The sequence below is a fragment of the Calidris pugnax genome, unplaced genomic scaffold (genome assembly GCF_001431845.1).
Source record: "Calidris pugnax isolate Ruff unplaced genomic scaffold, ASM143184v1 scaffold28, whole genome shotgun sequence".
NCBI lineage: Eukaryota > Metazoa > Chordata > Aves > Charadriiformes > Scolopacidae > Calidris > Calidris pugnax.
The window spans coordinates 10,446,996-10,468,269 of record NW_015090842.1 but is presented as its reverse complement, the minus strand read 5'-3'; the positions used below and the strand labels follow the sequence as shown (position 1 = coordinate 10,468,269).

At 58.6% G+C, this 21,274-nt stretch overlaps 2 protein-coding genes across 3 annotated transcripts in view; one reads left to right on the top strand and one right to left on the bottom strand.

Annotated features, from left to right (window-relative positions):
• The window catches only part of WWP2 (WW domain containing E3 ubiquitin protein ligase 2), a 42,834-nt gene extending 21,779 nt beyond the window's left edge, over positions 1-21,055 (bottom strand). Inside the window, exons 1-8 of one of the 2 annotated variants that reach the window (XM_014942546.1) lie at positions 21,004-21,055; positions 18,216-18,299; positions 17,405-17,552; positions 16,986-17,104; positions 9,875-10,012; positions 8,978-9,074; positions 3,630-3,769; positions 800-1,016 (exon numbers count right to left, since the gene is read on the bottom strand). In XM_014942546.1, the coding sequence (XP_014798032.1) occupies positions 800-1,016; positions 3,630-3,769; positions 8,978-9,074; positions 9,875-10,012; positions 16,986-17,104; positions 17,405-17,552; positions 18,216-18,299; positions 21,004-21,049 (989 nt within the window). In that variant the 5' untranslated portion in view covers positions 21,050-21,055. Of the gene's footprint in view, positions 1-799; positions 1,017-3,629; positions 3,770-8,977; positions 9,075-9,874; positions 10,013-16,985; positions 17,105-17,404; positions 17,553-18,215; positions 18,300-20,866; positions 20,886-21,003 lie in introns of those variants that run through there. The other variant, XM_014942547.1, reaches the window with a different exon arrangement.
• Positions 21,056-21,198: 143 nt separating this feature from the next.
• NOB1 (NIN1/RPN12 binding protein 1 homolog) overlaps positions 21,199-21,274 on the top strand; it is a 2,820-nt gene continuing 2,744 nt past the window's right edge. Inside the window, 1 exon segment of the mRNA XM_014942302.1 lies at positions 21,199-21,274. This exon segment is cut by the window's right edge and continues 14 nt beyond it. Coding sequence (XP_014797788.1) covers positions 21,199-21,274 — 76 coding nt within the window.

Sequence of the window (21,274 nt, the reverse complement as noted above, 5' to 3'; positions counted from 1 at the left end):
CCAGAATGAAAGGTGTCTGAAATACAAGGGGAGACCAACCCAGCTGCAGCAGGGAGTGGGGCTGAGCCCACAGCCTGCCCACCACCCCCACCAGCACGGCTCAGCCAGCCCCAGCTCTTCTCCCAGCCCCTTCCCCACGTCCCACGGAGGAGGAGGAGGAGGATGTGGAACATTGGCACCAGGGAGAAGAACAGGCACAGCTAACTGAGAGTCCTGCCCACCTCCCACCAGCAGTGGCCAATGTCTCCATGGTGTCTCCGGAGTGCACGTTCATGCCCTCCTGCTCAGTGGAAACTCCCTGGAAATTCACTCACTCCCTCGTGCATTTTCCTCTGACTGATCCTTTCAGCAGCCCCAGGAGAGCAGAAGACTCTGCTGCTCCCCTGGGCGCAGAAGCTGAGAGGCTGCTTGTCACAGAGATGCAATTCACTGTTTTTCACCCAGAGACCCACAGTGGACACAGACCAGACCCCAGAGGAGGAATCCACAACAGTCAAGCCCCAGTCAGACAGCTGAGATGAGGACAGGCTGTGGCAGGCGAACAGGGTAGAGGGATCCCTGATAGGCGCCCCCAGGCCCTCTCTGCTCTGTTGACCACCATCATTTCCATCAACTCCTAGTGCAGCACAGCCCCTTCCCTCAAACATCCTCTTCTTCCAGTACACAGCAGTGCCCCAGTTCGGTCATGTCCCCCCAGCTGTCCTTCCAGGGCCATGTCTTCCTCCCTGAGGGCCACAGGCACTCTGTTGTGCCACCCCTGCCAGTGGAACAGAAGTCTCAAGCAGAAGGCAGAGCTTACCCGGGGGGCAGAGCATCCAGGGCTAGCACCGCTGCCCGGGCCGGTGGGGCGCTGGAGCCGGAGGCTGCCTCCTCTGCCTCTCCAGAGCTGGTCAGGGCAGGAAGGGCAGGAGTGACAGAGCTGTCAGCCGCGCTCGGCGCCGCTGGGGTCGGTACGCTCGCTCCTGCTGCCGGCCTTTCCTCTTCGATGTCTGTAGCAACTGCTGCATCTCCGTTCACTGGAAAGGCAGAGGGCAGAGACATTAGCACCCAGAAAGGATAAAGGGCATCTGGCTGATCTACTGCACCCACACAGCCCTGCAAGCAGAGCACGTGGTGGGTGGCAGACACCACCACCCAAGCACAGGACTTATGGTGCTCCCAGCTTGTAGCAAAGGTGGCAGCACCTCCTTCACCCAGCAGTCAGATCCCTCTGGGAACCACTGCCTTTGTCCCAAGACAAAAGCAAAAGGTACTTGGCATTTGTGTTCAGAATCTCTTCTGCCACTTGCAAACATGCTGCCTGCCTGATGGGAGTTCAGGTAGAGAGCAGGAGCTCAGAAACTGCTGGTGCAGCATCCCCCGCCCAAGGCAGAAGGAAGCTCAGGCTCAGCAAATCAGCTAAACTGCTAAGAGCTAAAGGTTGCTGGATTCCACTGAACTTTTGGAAAAGGGAAGGGGAAGAGACAGAGCAAAGGAAAATTACAAGGAAAACCGATGAGGAGGAAAATGCAGACCAAAAAAAAATGAAAGGGAATTTGTTTGACAAATATTTATTAGATAGCCAAAAAACACAGTCCAGCAGAGGATAACTTTTGCTACAAGACATCCTGGCTTCAGTGGCAAAAGCATTAAAAACAAACCAGCAACAAGTAACAAAGAAGTAAGGGATGCAGACAGAGCTCCACAAGTTAGAGCTGAGAAACGTGGAAACCTGTAAGGCAAGTAACTGTGTCTACAAGCCCAAGTATTTAGAAATACTGCAGGGAAAAGCCTCAAAACAGTATAAACCCCCACAGAAGAACTACAGACACTCTTAGAAGAGGTGGACTGCTCAGGACGCTTTTGTTTTGTAGCTAGAGGGTAGCAGGACAGCACCAGCACATAAGGAGCCCCTCAGGCAGCATCTACAGGCAATGAAGATTTCCACCTTTGCGGGCTCACAGCAACATCCACTGGCATCCTGCAAGTCTCGAGTGAGAAGGTCTCTGACTGCTGCTCATTTCTAGCAAGCCCTGGAAAGGGCAATTTTAATAGCTTCAAACACATCGTGCCAATCTTCAAAGGGAACCTGCAGAATGACCCCGGTAACTAAGCTGTGATCCTGGACAAAGCAGGGGAAAAGCTGATCCAAAGTTCACCTGATAAGGAAGGGCTCCAAGGGGAACACAGCTAGGGCTAAGCAACGTGGCTGTAGAGAAGACACGCCATGAAATAATCTCCTTTTACTGTCAGATGAAATTACAGCTGTGAGTGACAAATGTAATGGGAATGTCCTTGCCAGAGTCTGCTCAAAAAACACGGTAACGTCACCAAAAGGTACCAAATTAAGGAGGAATAGGACGGTTTCTAGAGGCATTCCACAGGGCAAGACAGGGTGTCCAGCACTAATCCCAGACACCTGAAACACTCATCTCCCCATCCTGACGTGCAAAATCATCACCAACACCACTTGCAGGAGACACGGAAGGTTGGTGAGTGGTAAACAGCAATGAGGCCGGCAGAGTCATAAAACCACCGGGAAGGCTGGGGCCAGGCCAATAAAACGTGTTTTAAACAAACCAAAGCCAAGGGGCCAAGCTGTACTTGGGAACAAAAACTCTGTCCACAGCCCGAGGGAGTGTCCCCCGCACAGCGAGGACACTGGGAAGGGCTGGGTGGGCACAGGGGACACTGCACAGCATTCGGTCCCAGTACAGTGCTGCACTGAACAGGGCAGAGATGAGCCAGGGAGGGGAGCACAGACCAAGCATTTCACGTCAGCCTTCCGCTCCTCCATCTCCCTCCCCCAAATGGGTTTTGGCAAAATTGAAATTGCGTTGCTCCAGGTTTTTTCCAATGAAACGGAAAAAAAGGAAAAAAAAAAAATCTTCCTTTTGGGTTGAACAAAACATTTCCTTCCACCCAAAACAAAGCACTCTGCTTCTCCTTCCAGTTCTCCGACACAAGCAAAAGAAGCAACGGCACTGCCTGCAAAACAGTGCAGGGGAGCAGCAGATGTCACACTGCTCGGCCGGCTCCATGAGAGCCAGAGAAGGGAAACAGATAAGCTGCTTGTAGCTTCGCAGTCAGGCACTCTGCAGGTTACAGTCCCCACTCTACAAGGTACTTATGGTTTTGGGGACAAACCCAAGAAAAAACAAGATAAACTCTTCCAGAAATACCCTCTGGTGTAAGAATCAGCCCCCTTTGGGAGGTGGGTTTGTTCCTTCTCTGGTGTTCCTCCCTGCTTTGGTGGGCAAGAGTTCAAAACTGATGGGCAAGTCTGGCTGAATGCTCCCAACCCTAAAAAAATCCCACTCAGCTGTGATAACTGCCCTCCTCGCAGCGGCATCAGTGACATTGCTGTCCCAGTATCCTTTTAAAAACCTGGAGCTGGATGCAGTATTTTTGTCAGGGAGACTCCAGAGAAGAGCCACAGAACTTACAATAGGCAGAAGAGATCACACCAGTGCGCTCTGCGGAACCGCCCAGCTTATCAAGCATAAAATCAATAAAAATCAACCAATTCACAAGGAGGAAATTCCCAGACACGACAAGATCTGTGATTTTAGCAGAAATTCATTTTCTCCCACCAGACGCAGCCCCCATCTCTGTCCCCCACCACCACCTCCCACGAGTGCCAGCTCTACCTGCGCCGTTGGCTGTGCCGTTGGCCATGCCGGCGTGCTGTGTGCCCTTGGCCTGCTGCCGGTGCCGGCTCCTGGCACTGGGACTTTGCTCTCCACTCCCCGGGTTTTGCCTGGCCGCTCCAGCCACATGTCGGTGCGTCCTGCAAGGGAAAGAAACACGGGAGCTGACACATACCCCTGGCCTCACAAAGAAAACCCAGCTCCTGCCTTTTTGCCTTCACTTTGTGCCGTTTGTCCCCCAGCACAGCCATCAGTCCCCACTGAGAATGGCCAGGATGCAGCCATGCATCTCCGCTCCTTTGGCTATGCCCTGAACTTCGTGCTGCTTACTGGGACCTGCCAGCCTACCCACAGGTCCTGGCAGAGTCCCATGGAGGAGTAACCTGGGTGACAATGACCTTGCTTTGGTTTGCAGGTGCTCCCTGGGAATGACCCCAGACACTCACAGCTGGAAAACTGCTTGCAGCACCAAGCTATCAATGCCACTGGCAGTTTGCTCCATCCACCCCTGCAATCCAACTGCCAGGAGAGGTCCCATACCATCACCACCTCCTGCGCCATGGTGGGAACCCTCCCCAAGCCTCCTGCCCAGCTACAAGTCTTGCACAAAAGCAGATGAGGAAGGTCCAAGTGCTTACTGCTACCGTGACAGCCGTGGCCTCCTGCAAAGGAGGGAACAAACAGCTGAGAAAGATTGGAGCTTAAATCATAGAATCATAGAAACCACAGCCCAGGTGGAGACCAGCTTGGATGTGGCTGCTCCATCTTCAGGGGGTCTTCACTTTGTGCCACATGGGAGCTCCCTTGCCACCACATCCCCACGGCCAGGGCAGCCTGACCTCTGTGGACAGAGCGTCACCAGCTCTCCCCAAGCAAACTCTCCCCCTTTGACCGTCCTGGGCCCCTGAGGCAGCTCGAAGGCATTCAAGAAAAAGCTGGGTTTTCATGTTGATAAAGAAACCTGGTCTTTACTGCAAGCGGAGAGGGGCACAGGGCAGGGTGGGAGGGGGGATGCTGCCTTCCTGCATCCCAGGGGGGCAGAGGCAGAGCCCAGCCACCTCTGCCCAGGATCCTGGGCTGGGGCAGCAACCACAGAGGGTGAGGACCAGAGGGATTAGGAAGTTGGTTTGCCCCAGCCAAGTTCTCCCCTTAAAAGGGCAAAACCCACAAGCTGTCCCCACATCTTGGGGCTGGAGCTGGGAGGGGACAGCAGCTTGGCAGCAACAGGGCACAGCGTCAGCCATGCCACCCTCACCAGCTCCAGCAAGCTCTCAGTTCCTCCCACTCGCTCCAAAGCACTGTCCTTAGGGAGCAGCTCACGACAGTGGGCAGAGGAAGGGCTGGGATCGGGAGGAGACATGGGAAAGCATGAGATGGCTGCTGTTGAAAATAGATCAGATAAGAGCCACGGACAGAGCAGCCTGCGAGCAGGAGCTGCCATGGCCACTTCAACTAGCCATGGACCTTCCCAAGAGGACAGCCTCACATAGGGGCTCCTCGAGGCACCCCTCAGATGGTGAACTCACCCCAGAAACCCTGGCTTCCCCCAGGACACCTCTACATGCTGGGTGTTTGCTTTGGCCATCAGCACCTGGGGACTCAAAGCAGCTGTAGGAGGAGAATGGGCTCCTCTTCCCTTGGCTGTGAGGTGAAGTTTGCCCCTCATTGCCTCTTCATGGGGCTCAGAGGGGCATGATGGCACCACACACCTCCCAAAAGTTGGCTGGAACCCACCTCCCCACATTCCCTCCATGCCAAGGTTGGGAGGCAGCATGGCCTAAGAACCCTGGCCGGAGGGGAGCAGGCAGGTAGCACCACCAGCAGGAGCCAGTCCCACTGGGAGTAGCTCCCAAGGCACGGGACAGATCTGGGCCCTGCCCTTCTCAGCACAGATGAGCTCAGAGCTGCCCAGAGAGTTTTTAGAAACCAAAACAGGATGTTTCCAGGCTGCCAGCCGGCCGCACAGGGTTACCAGGCCTGAATTAGCCGGCCCGCCGCCCAGCCCAGCCCTCCTACGAGTGCTCCCATCTGGGCATTGTCTTTTAATAGACGCGTGGAAACAAACCCAGCGAGGCCACGTGAGAGCGGCGGGGCTGGGAACACGCTCTTAAAATAGGAGCGGGGAGAAAACAAGTCGCAGCGTGGACAGGAACAGCCTCTTGCATCCACGCTGGTGGGACGGAGGGCAGCCCACCTCCCCGGTGGCTGGCAAGACCCCCACTGTCCCCCATCAATCGGGGACCTCGGATGGCTGCCCCATTACGTGCTCTGCCCCATCACCCCTCCTGGGCCAGAGGGAGCAGATGATGCTGAAGAGGAAAGCAGCGTCATCCAGGGTGACATCAACCTTTCAGCTCCCCCTTGTCTGCCGAGGCAGAGCCCCCACACCGCAGAGGGCTGACGTGGGCCTCGGGCACGAAACACAGGAACAGCCGCCTCCTACCACTGCGGTGGCCAGAAGGTCCTGGCATGAGACGCCAGCAGAGGTGGCAGCACCAGTCTCGGCCTCACCGGACAGACCAGATCACAAACTGTGGACCAAGAGGAGGGAGGGCAGCACACGCAGCCAGGAGCCAGCACGGGCTGTGGGGGGTTGGGGCACAACCACTGGGAAACAAAACCAGGAGAGTCCTGGCGCCACGTGGACAGCAGGGGCTCAGCTCCTAAAACATAGAGCTGAGAAATTCCCCCTGCCCCTGCAAAGCGGGGAGGAGGCAGCCACGTCCTCCTGCACCCAGCCCTCACGCCCTGAAGAGCCAGGAGCAGCGACGGCAGCCCTGGTACCATCACCCTGGAGCTGGGGCAGGAGGAACACCCCCTCACCCCACAGCAGCGGGACATGTAGCCAAAGAGATGAGCAGCTCCGAAACCCCAAACCCAGTTTATTTCTGCTACCACCCCCTTCCAACTGAAGCAGGACCCATCTCATGGCTTCTTCATGTTCTCCAAGGCCCTGAGCAGCCCCCTGGCCCCTCTGCAGCAGCAGGCAGCACACCCGCCATGCAGCACTGCCTGCCCCTTTGCCTGCGCCAAGGGTGCAACTGGTGATGGCAGTTTCCCCAGCCTTTCCCTATTGCTGTGTCACATCAGAAGCCACACGCCTGGGGACATCCCTCAGCCACACGCAGAGCTTTGCGGAGCAAAGGGTCTCATGAAAGGAAATACTTCGTCTGAGTGACCCAGAGGCGTCTCCCGCCTGCCCTCAGGGATGCTCAGGCCCATCACGAGCCGAGAGGTGACTTTTTGACATCACACAAGCAGAGAAAGCAAAACAAGCTACACAGAAGACATCACTTGGGTTTGTAAGAGCTTGTGGCAGGTGACAGCAGCTCCTCACGGCCATGCCTAGATGCATGCAATACCCGACATGGCTCACCAGCTGGAGCTTCTCCACAGGGCGAGCAGCAAACCAGGCTACTTTATTCCCTGCTGTCAGAAAAGGCCACTTTGGCCACCACAAAACAAACAGGGATTGTAGCAACTCTTTCGGCACCCATGGCACCAGCTTGCAGCCAGGGACCTCTGGGCTCTGTTTTCTCTCCACACAAGAAAGCTGTGGAATTTCACACCCCGTCACCAAGATTAGCAGCAAATCCCAAGATGACATTTGTTCAGGAGAAGAAAGAGAAGCCCTGACCAAGCAGTTTCCCTTGAGGGGACAGTGTAGAAATAGCTGAGGAGCAAAGAATGACCCTTTTCTTTCCGTCCTGCCTGCCTGTGAGTTTGCCAGCATCCATCACCAAGCCCATGAAAATAAACACGGCTCTGAGTATAAACAGAGCAAACATCAAACAGCATTCCCATGAGCAAAGGACCTGTACTCCACTCCAGAGAAGGCAGCTGCCTCCATGGTGGGTACGTAGAGCAATGCTCTGCCCCGTATAGCAGTACTACATCAAACTGTGGAGTTATGTCCAGAACAAGGTGAGCATAGGATGAATTGAAAACTAACTAGGACATTTCCCATACCAGAGCAGCCATGGTATTTTTAACGATTGCAAGCACACCTGGAAGATCTCTGAATGTCCCTTGTAGAAGTACTGGCTGGATCTCACCACACTTTTCTTGCATGCTCATAGGTCACGAGGACACCAAAACCAGAAATGACTTTCAGGCAATCGGGAAGCAGTCAGGAATCAGAAGTAGTTACCAGGCTGAGCCTTCCAAACCCAAACTTTCTTTGCAGGCTTTCTAGCACCTACTGAGAGCTGCTAAGTGGCTGCAAAGCCCAGCTCCTGTCAGGACACTGAGTGCTCTCTCACCCCTTAGGGGGCTCTAACACCTGGACAGCAGGAATCAAGAGGAGCAGCCAAAACAAAAGGGCACAGACTGTGTTCAACAACCCGCTCCCAATTTCCCATCCCACTCCCTCCTCGGGTAGGAGATAAACACACAATATGGAAAGACACAGTCACTTTTTAGAGCCAAAAACACTTCTCCCCTTTGCTCATCTCATACAGTGCCCAGCAGGTGAAGAAGGAGCAGAAAGTCAAGGTGTGGGGCTTGCTGCTGAGGGTGCTCCTAACCCCGAGGGCACGCAGAACCTCTTATCGGGCAGGCTGTAAGCGCCCTCTCTACAGGCATGCTTCTAACCAGAACATCTGTATAGGCTGCTGGGACACTGCCATGCTCTGGAAATATAAATAGGTGTTAAATTCAACTCCATGTTGACAGTGTGACACGTCTCTCAATAACCACAGCTCCAAAAGGAGCAGCGCTGAGCCACTCCAGCCCAGCGAGAAGGCAAAGAAGGGCACTGTGCCAGGCACAGGATGGCCTGGTGCCCAAGCATCTCATTTCCTTTGGAAGCAGCTGTTATTTCCCTGCAGCTCTGCTTCTCCTGCTCTCCCTGGACCTTTGGAAGCGTCCCCCTGTGACCACTCCCCAGAGGGGCATTGCACTTCCCAGCCTGGCCCAGTGCCTGGCCAGGGCTGTGCTTGAGGCAAGAGCTGGGGTCCCCATAATTCCCATTTGAAAGGACCCCTGCAGACCAGCCCTTTGGCCACAGCCTGCCCCACACCTCTCTGGTAGGCCATGTCCTCAGGTGCCAGTAGAGCAACTGGTGGAAACTCTCTGGATGATCACAGACCTGACACCCCTCAAGAAACAAATAGTTTAAAGAGAGGCCTGAGTCAGGCACACCCCAGCTGTATGGCCACCTCCCAGCTATACTGTCATCCAGGTTGGCCAGCCCACTTCTGCTCCACACCTCCTATGGGCTGCTTTGCTAGAGGCTCACTGGGAGATCCAGAGTGGACTCCACTGCACAAGCTTGATTTAGACACTTCTGAGCTGCCTCACGACCACAGCAACCACCCAGGAACAGCCTGTCAGCACAGGACCCTTACCTTGGTCGGCTTCCAAAGCAGTTTGTACTGGGAGGTTGGTGTCTGCTCTCCGTGGCCGTGGTCGTGTTGCTGGGGTCCCGTCCAGGCACCTGGGACCCTGAATGGGTGAAGAAAAAGTGGGTGAAGAAAATGACCGAGGCACCTACTAGTTCTACCTTCCTTCCCTCCTTCCAGATAGGAGACCCCAAAGCTCAACAGGACAGACCTACCAGCACACAAGGACACCCTGCCCTTACGCTGGTGCTCTCCTCTCCCACCGCAGTGCAATGGCACAGCCTGTCCCCACAGCACCCCATGGCACTGAGCACAGCACTAGGGAAGGTAAATGCAGGACTCTGCGGAACCGGCAGCGCCAGGAGAGTGGCCATATTTAAGGCTTCCAGATTGCCCAGGCTTTGCCTCCCAGCGAGGGAAAGCAATGCACCAGCCCCTCTCCGGCACAAGCTCTGCTGGCTCCCCTGGCAGCCCCGATGGGTCAGACTTCCATCTGTGTCTCCGCACACCCTCTACCACAGGCAGCCCTTTTCCGAGCGGTTCGTTAAACACAGAAGCCCTTTCTCCAAGCCCACACAGGAGAGCGAGGGAAGGGGCCGAGCCGCACGGGCGGCTGGCGGGGGGGTTCTGGAGAAGGGCTGCTCCTCTCACACCATCAGGGAGGCAGGGCGTGAGGCTGTCGACGCTCCCGCTCCCACCACACGCTCGCTCCCGTGGGAGCCCGTGGACAAGCCCGGGGTCGGGGCGGGCAGCGGCTGGAGCCTCACCTGGGAGAGGAGGCGTGTGCTGGCACCGGGACGCCGGCGCAGAGGTGCCGGGGGCCGTGCTCTCGGCCCCCAGCTCCTCTCCCCACCGCCTCGTGCTCAGAGCCACCGCACGCATGCGGAGAGGGGCGGCACTCACCCTCTGTCACGGCACTGCCATTAGGCAGGCTTCCCAGATCAACAGCAGGCCCGTCCAGGAAAATCGTCAGCTCTCCGCCGGAGACAACGCTGCCTTTGTTCTCCGTCTGGAGGTCCAGGGTCAGCTGCCTGTTCTCCACTGTGGGAGATGAGAGGACATGGAGAAAGAGACCAACTAGTCACCACTAAGGATGCCAGCCGTGATGGTTCTACCACCCCGCCTCCCCCATGGGATAGGACTTCAGATTCCTGGCCCCCTCCAGGCCTCCCCATGCCCCCAAAGGACAATGTGCCCACTCCCTCAGGGCCAGTGGTCCCAGTAAGCACCACCAGCATTGTCCCCAAACCTACACATAGCTGCCAGCATCACCAGAGGACACCCAGCAAGCCCCACCACCAGCTCCTGAAGAAGACTCTCCTTCACCAGCCATTGCTCACAAAGTCGGATGGCTCCTTGGGGGTGGAGCTGCCCCAGGGCCCCTGGCTGCAATACAGCCGAGACCACCATCGCTCACAGATCCAGAAGCTGGGGCTGTAGGGGAGATCACGACAGGAAAACTGAGGGATTTGGCTGGTTTGACATGACACATGGGGAAAAAAGGGTCCTGCATGAGGGTGACCACCAGCAGGCATCTGGGACACAAAGCAGATTGATGGCCACATGCCCAGCGGTGCCTGAAGCCCTGGCCTGATGCGGAGGAGCAAGCAGCATCTTTCAGAATCAGGGGTATCCTCATACCACCTAGAAAAGCCAGATAAGCAGCAAAGGAAAACTCCAGGCACATCCCTCCATTCTCATCCCCGTGTATCAGTTCCACTGAACACAACCTCCAAACACACAGAAATGCTCTGCTGTGGCATCAGACTGCCTTCGCAGAAGCTTCTGGAGTGGGTGGCATGGGCTGGGAGGCTCCTGGAGACAGCTGCCAGCTCCGCTCCACTCCCCTCCCTCGTGAGCCAATTTGGCTGCAGCAGCTTAGTGAGACTATGCCAGTCACAGCTCCAGGCACAGCTGGACACGGAGGCTTTGCTGAGGTGTAACAGCCCCAGGAACACCGCTCTGCCCTTGGGCATGGAGTAAGGAGCGGTGGGGATGAGGAGACAACAAGCTACATGGTGCCACACACCGGGGCACCAAGCAGCTGCTTCGAGAACCACCACCTGCCCTGTCTCACCAACACAGGTTGGCAGCCACAGCTCTCCGGCTCCCTGCACCTCAGGACACCCACCACCCTTCCAGCTCCTCCGAGGTCTCTGGACAGCAGCAAGAGGTGCCCCTGGAAGCCACCAGCCACTGCTAGAGCAAGGCACAGTGCGAAAGGGCCGCCTGCACGCCTCCCACAACCTCCTCCAGCCACTCACACCAAACCACCTACTGCAGAGCTGTGTCCCCACAAGTGACGAGAGAACACCACGACCCTCAGTGCCCACGGGCAGGCAGGGCTCTTGCACCATCTCAGCGATGCCTGCCGGAGCCAGCAGGACCGAAACACCCAGCTCCGCCACACAAGGCCAGAAAAATTTGGCTGCGCCAACCTGGGACACTGGCCCAGATGCTTCCTGACTCATTTGCTCAAATAATATTTTTATTATACACAGATTGCTCATGACACAATGGCACCATTTTTTAGTGTCCTGCTTTGTCCTGGTCTGCCGTGGGGACGGGGTGCGGTACCTGTCAGCGGGAGCAGAAGGAGGATGGAAACACGCTCCCCATGGACACCTCATCCCATCTCCAGCTCCAGGCTGAGACATGCTGGCAGGGCCCCAGGGTGTGCAACTGCCACCCAAACAGCATCTGTGGCTCCCAACTGCCAGACCAGCCCCTGCACAGGACCAGGGGTGAAGGCACAGAGCTCATGGTGCCCCTACACACTGGCCTGGCCATTACCAGGGCCAGAAGCAGCCACACACCTCTTGCACCAGCCCAGAGAGTGGCTTCTGCCATCCTTCCCTCTGTGGAGCTGCTCCTCCCCATAGGGCCCCTGTTGACCTCACACAACTGGGAAGGGACACAAATGGGACAGAGAAAGGTCTGGCACAGCACTCGCATCACACATGCCAGCCCATGGCTGGTAGCCATCCATCCTCCAAGCCAACCAGCACCGCAACAGGGAGCCCAGCTCTGAGTGACTACTGCCCCATGGGGCTCTCAACAGGCAGCCCGAAGCTGGAAGCACCACAGGGTCTGCAGGACAGGCTGCACTCATGGATCTCGTGAAAGCACCTTGGGTTTTTAGTGGCAAGGAGGCAAGTGTCCCTTCAGAGTCCAGGCATGGCAGGAGAACACACTTGAGGGGACACAGCACAGAGGTCTTGCCTAAAGGAGCTGCCTTGAGTTTGGTCCCAAGGGGAAACGATCCCACAGACAGTTTTAACAGCCTGAGACAGAAGATGCTACTGAGTGCGGCCAAAACCCAGGACAAATCCAGACCCTGTTTCTCCCCAGCCGCTCCAAGCCATAGGAATCTGCATTTTCTCCAAGCCCTGCGGAAGTTGAGCCTGCACGCTCTGGGGGTCCCCTCCATCCCCCTCAGCGAGCGCCCGGCAGCCCAGCACACCGCTCTCCCCGCCGGAGCTGCACAAGCCCTCATTGTGCAGGCGCCCAGCCGAGGGGGCGGCAGCGCAGGAGCAAAGACAAGGTGTCTCCAAGTGGAGGATGTGAACATGAACCTCCCAGCCGGCTTCCTTCTCCCCCTTCTCCACCCCCTTCAGCTTTTTTAAAGAAAATAAACACTAGCAGAACCTTCCATTCACTGTCCCAGTCCAGCACGCGGGACGCACAAAGGGACATTGCTGTTGCACCAACAGAGGGTCCCCTGAACGGCTGAGCACAAAGGCTGCCTGTGTCCCGCCGGCAGCCAGAATGTCAGAGGGATTATTATTATTTTGGGAGGGGGTCGGGGGGTGATTTGGTCCTGAATAAGGTCTCAGTTCAGCTACTTCCAGTGCCCCGCACGCAGCATCAGAGCTCCCATTTAGCGGAGGTGAGCTGGAATTCCCACCCAGCCCATTAAGCGGATTTACGGTTCCACGAAGCGAGGCTGGTAGCAGCCAGCCCGATAACGGCCCCGGGCTGAGCCCGAGCCCTCCAGGACCTCCAGGGACCACAATCCTCTGACGCCCATGGGTACAAGCACCAGAGAGCTGATGCGTGGGAGCCCCTCTGCCTCTTCCCTGGCTTGGGTGGCCCTGTCTTCACACACACAGCCAGGAAGATTTCCAGACAGACAGCCGGATGGTGCTTCCCACCCTCTCAGCTCCCCAAACTCTCTTCGCTCAGTTCCACTGGATGCAAAGGCCAGTTTCCACTCAAATGGCTCCGGGTGATCAAAGCTGTATCCATCATCGCCTCTCGAGAGCAGCCCCCTGCGGAGCAGCTGCCACTTTTGCAAACAGAAGATAAGCAGATCCTCTGGGCTATCCTCAAAACCACGTTCTCCAGCCAGCAACCTACTCATCCCCCACCAATCCACCGAAGAATCAAAGCCCAGAGCCAGAACCCTGCCCTGAAAGCACCCTGGCACTAGACAGAAAAAACCAGGGCAGAAAATTACATCAGCAGGGCCACTCTCAGCCCTGGTGGGAGCACTAAGCCATGCTGGCTTCTCCTGGGTCTTGAGGCCCCAGAGCTGCCCCAGAGCTACCCCAGAGCTCAGGGCTGTCGGGCTGGCAGCACCCACCTCCCTGGTGCTTGGCCAGTTAAGACTAGCTTAACCTTTGTGCATGCCTGCAGCTGAAGGAATGACCCCGTGCTGTGGCTACAGGAGGAAGTTAGACGTTCCACAGCTATCTCCAAACCAAGGAGGAACCCAGGGTTTAGGGGAAGGAATAATCTTTAAAAGGTAAAAAGTAAAAATGGGAAGCTTTGCTCCTGCTGCTGACCCAGTCTGAGTCACCGCTGCTTAGAGACAACTGTGTCCCACTCTGTTGATCTGCCAGGTATAACTAGAAGAACCTCAGACTTCTGCTTCTTTCCTCTGAACCGTCACAGGCCTGGGAAAGAAGGCAAGGTGGGAAAAGAGAGTCCAAGAGCCCAGTATCTCTGACCGGGGGCAGCTGGCTGTCTGCAAAACAGCCCGGCCAGGGCATGACAGGACCAGAACCAGGGACACTGCCAACTCACTGCTTTGGGCACAGAGAGCAGCCTCCCATCCAAAGAGAACCTGGAGGTGGCCAGAGAACAGGGACAGCGCTGGTGGTCACAGCGCCATTGGTTCTGCAGGACATTGAGGACACGACACAGGAAAGGTGACACAGGGTAGGCACGGTCCGACCCCCACTGTCACTTACTGGCTTGGACAACCAGTTTCACAGGACTGTTGCCCAGCTGCTGCAGAGCCAGCTGCTCACTGAACAGTCACCTCAGCCAGTCTGCACGTTTGCCTTCACACTCCTCACTAAGAGCCTTTGCTGCCGGGCCACGCAGGGGAGCTCCTTTGACAGCGTATCCACGACACGGAGGCAGCTGCAGCTTTCCAAAGGTTTGGGGGGTTGCTGCTAGCTTCCTGGAGGGTCCCGTGAGGCCACAGCTCCAGCAGCTCTGCCTGGGGCACAGCAGCAGCAGCAGGGAAAGAAAAGGCTCTGCAGGATCTGTAAAACCCTGGCATGCGGTGCCACTTGAGAAACAGGAGCCTGTTGATGTAACTTGCAACCCGAGCAGCGAGCAATAAAAGCCAGTGCTTTCATTTGCGAGCTGCAGCCTGGCTCACTCCAGCGCCTGCACAGACACCCTCTGCTCGGCACACAGCGGGACCAGCAAAAACCAGCGAGGCCCAGTTATCGGCTTCCAGTGGCAGGCGGTGGTGCGAGGCCGGCTGGGGATGTTCCTCGCAAGAGGAGCAGGAGAGGAGCTCCCGGAGCCTGGGACAAAGAGGTGCCTCTGAGCAGGCAGCAGCTCGGGGGCCGGGGCAGGGGGCTGTGCCATTGCAAATTAGCTGTTTTACTGGAGCCCTGGGAGCAGCTCGGTGGAAGGCTCCAGCTCATTTTCTGTGATCGAGCCCATTCTTACCCACCTCTCCTTCTCCCCAGCCAATCCCCTCCAAAAGCGGGAGGGCGCTGCCTGCCAGAGGAGAGGCCCCAGAGGCGCCTGCCAAGGCGGTGGGAATTGCAGCAAGCCCGAAAGCAAGGCTGGACCAGCCCGGAGCAGGAGCTCCTGTCCCACAGCTTGGGCTGTTAGCTCCAGCAGGCTCTCCCCATCTTCCCGGGAGCTCAGGCCTGACCAGGCTCATCGCTGAGCTCTTTTTCCAGGCCTCAGAGCTGAGGCTTTTCCACCTGAAGTGAAGCATGCTTGGCATGAGGGCAGACAGAAAGAAGAGGGGGAGCTTTGGCATCTTCCTGGCTGGTGGGAGTGCTGCCATGGACATCAGCGGGGGCGAGAACACCACCCCTGCCCAAAAGCAGAGCAACCAGAACAATCCTTCCACACCACGTAGAATAACTACAGGAACACAAACCAAAGGCCACAGCTACACTCACATGTCAGTAGCTTACTAAAAACCTCACCGAAACTATAACAAACCCAACTAAGCTAGAAACTGGGGCTGCTGCATGGCAGGAGCCCCCTTTGGGGCAGGATGCTCCCCCTGAGTGCTTCCCAGGAGGGGGAGAGGACGATCAGGCCCCCGCCAGTGGCAGAGTGCACATGTATTTTGGTGCCCTCCCAACGTGGAGAGCTGCATGAGGACGTTACTTGTCCAACTGGGGATGATGTGAAATTTGAAATCCCATTTACATGCCCTCGTATGACCTGGCCCCTTCCCCACGCTGGCAAGCAGAGGGAATGAGCTCCCCTTCTCTCCGCAGGCAAGAAGCCCTCTTAAAGAAGGGGTCCCCCAGGCACCCAGGCTCCCATGGGACCTCTGGGGAATCAGCAGCAGTCCCTGTCCCACTCAGAGCTGCAGAAAAGCCCGAAGACCAAGCAGTGAGTCTGCAGAGAAGAGGAGGGAGCAGATGCCAGGCTAGAAAAGACAGTCAGACAAGAGCACATGGCTCGCCCAGGCAGTGACAACTTCCCCCAGCCCACGGCAGCACCTTCCCAGCAGGGCAGGCTCTGCAGCTTTAAGAGTCCTCCCCTCCCAGCCTACGGTGTCAAGGAAAAATCTGACACGTTTTTTCTGGTGGATGTTCACGGACAAGCTAGAACAGCCAGTTGCCTTTTCCATTCATTTTCCACACAGCCCCCTGGGACGCCTGCTAATGAAAGAGCCGATTGTGCCCCTGCAGAGGAGCAGGCAGGTAGGGCGGGAGCAGCAGCGGCTCCAGGAGCCCAGCATGGCAGGGTATTAGCACAGCTCGGGAGGAAAGAGCTGCAGAAGAGGGTGCCCTGGGGCAGAGACCCCCACTGCAGGCTGCCTGACAACAGCAGCCCAAGCAACAGGCAAGCAGCCCTGCAGCTACCCAGGGTGGATGTTCAGGTCTTCACAGGCTTTGTGAGACAAGGGCAGCAGTAGCAGCACAGCTGCCCCAGCAGGACAAGATGCCCCCCAGGGGTACAGTAACCTGCCCACCACAGGGAGCACAGCAGGGACACCGTTGCGGTTTCGTAGCCTGCAGCTGGCAGTGCCAGGGTAAGGAACTCACCCCAACCCCTGGCACGGGAGAAAGTCTGAACCAGCCCCACATCCCCCCTCAGGGCACAGGAGGCCCCTCTCCCCACTCAATACCAGGTCTGTCTCTTGCGAGCGGCAGAGCTTTGCTTGGAAAAGACAGAGCGAGCCTTTTCCAGCCCCGCGCAGCCGCTTGCGCGGCCTGAGCCCTGAATGGCCACCTTTATGCAGTAGCTGCTGTCACGAGCCACACTCCGGCGACCACAAATGGCAGCAAATAGCTGAGGGGTTTGTGTTTCCGTGCAGGCTGAGGCACCCTGGCTAACGGAGGTATGGCTTCCGTCACACCCCGCCCCCCCCGGCCCTGACAGGCGGCCCAGGGCACACAATGGCACCTTGTTCCCTTCTGGGGTGGGGGGACTGCACGGGAGGTGCTGTGGCCACCGTCCCTCCTCCCCGCTGCGCACCTCCGGGGCAAGCGAGGCGGCAGGACCCTGTGGAGCGCGGGGCACACAGCCAGGGCAGAGGGAGAGGGACCCCCCCCGGGGACCAGCTCATACATACGTTTCCCACCGCCCTTCAGCAGGTTGCCAAGGCTGACAGAGGCGGTGCCCAGCAGCTCGTTCCTCAGGGTATGGCAGCTCCACACCTTCAGGTCCAAGTGGCTCTGAGCTGTGACGTTCCTGCAGAGACCAGAGAAGGGGGCCATCACTGTAGTCTTGTCCCTGCTCAGGGAGTGGAGCAGTGCCAGGCCTGCCAAAGCCAGGGAGCAGAGAGAAGTGGGCAGGGCCATGGGGCAGTGGGAGACCCCGCTGCCCCTCCTGCTGCCCTCCCAGCCTGGCCATCCCTGGCAGCCTCCTCGTCTGGGGGGGCAAAGACATCTGACATCCGAGCAGCCCCAGCCGATGGCACAGAGGGGTACACCGGGGAGCACAGTGCCAGCCCCGGCAGCAGCCCCACACCAGGGGGTCATGGAGACTTACAGGATGAGGATCTCGTTCCACAGCAGCTCAGAGCTCCCGATCTGCTTCCCTGTCTTCTTGGTCTCGCTGGGAAGACCATCACCCGCCACCTCCACATAGCAGTTCATCCGCGACGGGCGGCTGTGCACCTTGGGCTTCACAGACACAACTGGACAGGGGGGAGAGGCAGAGCGTCAGGCAGCCTCAGGGGAGCCCCCGTCCCCTCTACACCCCCACCATCCCTGCCAGCTTGGGGTGCCACAATTCAACACAGAGTCAAACTGGTTTGGGGAGAGGGGGAGCAAGAAGTGACTCTCCTGATAGCAGCAAGGGCCTGATTCAGGTGCTCCCATCACCATCCCCTGATTGCTGCCTGTCCCCAGCTTCACCCATACCCAAAGGCTGCAGGAGTGTCATGGTCCCCACAGACACCGCCCTACTGTGGGCAATGTGGGGGCAAGGGGGCTCTGCTGGAGCTGCTGGGCAGAGGTACCCACCAGGCAAGGCTCAGCCGGCCCCCAGGCCAGCAGTGCCCTGCACCGGGACTACCCCGGGGACGCAGCTCCAGGGGATGCAGCTCCAGGCGTCGGGAGCCATCTCGCGGCCACGGAGCCACGTCCCAGCAGCCGGGGAGAGGGGGCAGCGGAGCCCAGCTGATGGCTGCTCCACATCCCTGAGAGCCCATGGGACACAGGGCAGTCCCTGCTTCCCACAAGAAGGTCTCCCAGGCCGGGGTGCAGGCAGAGCACATGCCCAGACCAGACGCACCCAAAATCCACATTCCTCACCGCAGGGCTCCCGGCCGCACCTCCGGTGAGGTGGCAGGACCCACCTTTCACGGAGAGCTGAGACTTCTCGCAGGGCGGCCCGGCTCTGGCCCTGCTGGAGCTCGCAGCGGCCATGGCATCACCCCTGGCTGGAAGCAGAGAGAGAGAGAGGAGACACCTCAGCACTGCTCCCACCATATGGAGAAAGCTGGGGCTGCAGCTGGCTCCTGGGTCAGCCCCTCTGGGCCCAAACGCAGCCTGGACGTTAGTGCAAGTGACCCACATGGCAGGGAGACTTGGCAATGGACAGGTACACACAGGGCAACCACAGGTTCCTTCTCACTCCTGATAAACCAGCCCCGCAGCACAGGCAATGGCAACACTGTGTCCTAGGGAGAAACACCCCCTCTTCAACAGCACCACCATGGTCTGAAGAGAGCCGAGCCGAGCTGGGCAGCGCTCAGCCCTCTGGACACCCCATTTGGGCAGCTGCAGCTCACCCTGACCCAAAGGATGGGGCTGATCACAGCCAGCACAAGGACAGAGCAGCCTCCAAAGCCCTCAGCAGATGCAGTCTCACGCCCTGCTCCCTGCTGTTGAGCAGCAGCACCAGCTCAGGAGCAGCCTGCGTGGCCACCACACAAGGAATCCCTTGGAAAGGACGAGGCGGTGACACTGGCAGAAGAGAGGAAGGTCCGGTCACAGTATGGGGAAGCAGTCACATCCCTCAAGGACAACCTGGGTCTCTTCTTGGCAGCAAATCCCACAGAAAAATCCGTCCCATCTACTCTAACACGCTGTGAAGGGGACGGGGACTGCAGCTGCTCTGAGCACAGAGAAGGATCACGCTGCGGAGCAGGCTCCAAGCCCAGACCTCCGCCGCCCCAAGCGCTCACCAATTCCTCGCTCTCCGGCGCCACGTCACTGTCACCACAGGCACAGCGCTCCCCCCTGCCCCTTCTGCTGCAGCTTTCCCCAGGAGTCACCCACCGGGAACAGGGAGCGGGCAGGAAGGGCACAGGCTGTAACACCCCGGGATGCTGGCAGTACACGTGGCTGGGTGCCTCTGCCGAAACAACCGACCACAAAGTAGAAGGATGAGGTCACGGATCACGCAGAAGCACGAGGCGCTCAGTCTGGGACCACAGAGTCAGCTATTGACTCACGCCATCCTCCTGAGCCCGCAGGCAGCACTCCTCCTCTCCACACTTCCCGGGGAGAGGATATGCTGAGTGTGGATGCCCGCAGTAGGTGTCAAGGTCACAAATCAGAGGGTCCCTGCCTGCACAAGCCCCCAACACAGCAGGGAACACAGAGGCATTTGCTGCCCACCCCCTGGCAGGAGCAAAGAGGATCCTCAATCCTGTAACCCGGGGTGAGGGCTCAGATGTGGTCAAACCTGATCGCCCTCCCAGGCCACCACACCCCTCCTGCCTGTCCCTGCCAACTTCTCCCTCCTGCCTGTCCCAACCGCCCCCTGGATCAGGAGAGGGAAGTATGAAAAGGGGAGAAGAGCATCTCCAGCCCCTGCCACCTCCCCTCTCATACAGGGGGGTCTGTCTCTCTTCCCTGCCCTCTCCCCCAACCCTCATTAGACCATCCCAATCTCCACCCCAAACCAGGGTCCTGCTAAAATCCCCTCTCACGAGCCAGGGTCTCCGCTCCCCACCCCTTTCTCCATGCCAGCCCCATGCGACCTCTCCCCCCTCTCCCCCAGCACGACAACCCCTCCCAGCACTCCGTGCTCCACCAAGACCTGGCCAGTGCCTCCTACAATCCACCCCCTCTGCCTGGAAAACCTCGTTTGGTACCGGAGTTGCCACTGTCTCAGCTCTATCTGCCGGCAGTTGGAAGCCCATCTCCTCCCCCTCACCAGTGGGGGAGAGCTGACTTCTGCAGGGAGGTCTTTTCACGAGACTAATTGTGCTTGCTATTACTACAGTTACTCCTACTCCAATTATCCCGGCCCACAGATCGCCCCGGCCTTCCCTTAGGATATTGTTACTCCTGGTTTGTTTGTTATGACTCCCCAGCTCCGCATCACCACTTACTTCATTAGCGCCATTAAGCAGGCCTGCGGAAACAACACGTCCCTCCCGTGCCAGCCTGTGACCAGCCCCTGGGCCACCCCCCCCGGGCAGCTTGTCCTTCGGGGCCTCTCACAGTAACGTTGGTGACCTGTGCCCACAACGTTACCGTGTGAGACCCTCCACAGCGGGGTCTCTAGACCCTCGGTCCTCCCCTCACAGCTACGGCCGCTACTTTTGTTCTTCTCCAGCCATCTTTGACTCGTTTTTCCCCGTTTTCTCGTTCTGCGATTCTACCCCATTTTCACTAACGCTTACGTTAACTCCCCGGGCCACGTTAAATGCCTCTGGGCTACCGGGAAACCCCTCTGGGCGCAGCTTTCCCACCCCGCAGGGCCGAGGCCTCCCCTCTCCAGTGTCCCCCGGGGTTCCCGGCTGGCTGGGAGCCGGGGCAGCGACCCCGGGAGCCGGGCACCCCCCCGCCCACCGCCACCGCCGGTATCGGGGCTCCTGCCCCACAGCCGGAGCCGGGTGCCGGTTCTCCCCCACACAGAACCGGGCCGGGCACCGACGGCCACCGGGGAGGGAGCGAGAGGACAGAGCACCGGCGGAGGCTCCGCGAAGGGGAAGAGGCGGCCAGGACAGCCCTCCCCGCCAGCCCCGCCGCCCCGCACCGGGCCAGGCCTCACCTCACCGGGCCGGTACCGCTGCAGGGTGGGCAAAGCCCACAGCTGAGCGGTACCCGGGGGCACCGGAGGGACCGTACCGGGAAGCCCCGACCTCCCCGCACCCGTCCCGTCCTATCCCGTCCCGCCACCCGAGTTACCGGCGACCGCTCCACTCCCGCTTCCGGCTCCGGCACCCGCCGTCATGTGACACCCAACCCGTCACCTGATCGCGCCGCCCGGAAGCGGTCACGCGGGGCTGCCCGTTTCCCGGCCTGCCCCGGGGAGGACTACACTTCCCGGCGGGCAGCGCGGCGGAGGACGGCGGCCGGCGGGGGACAATGGGGCTCGCAGACATGGCGCGTGTGGCGCACGTTGTGGCCGACACCGGCGCCTTCCTCAGCGCCGCCCCGCTGCAGGTACCGGGGAGGG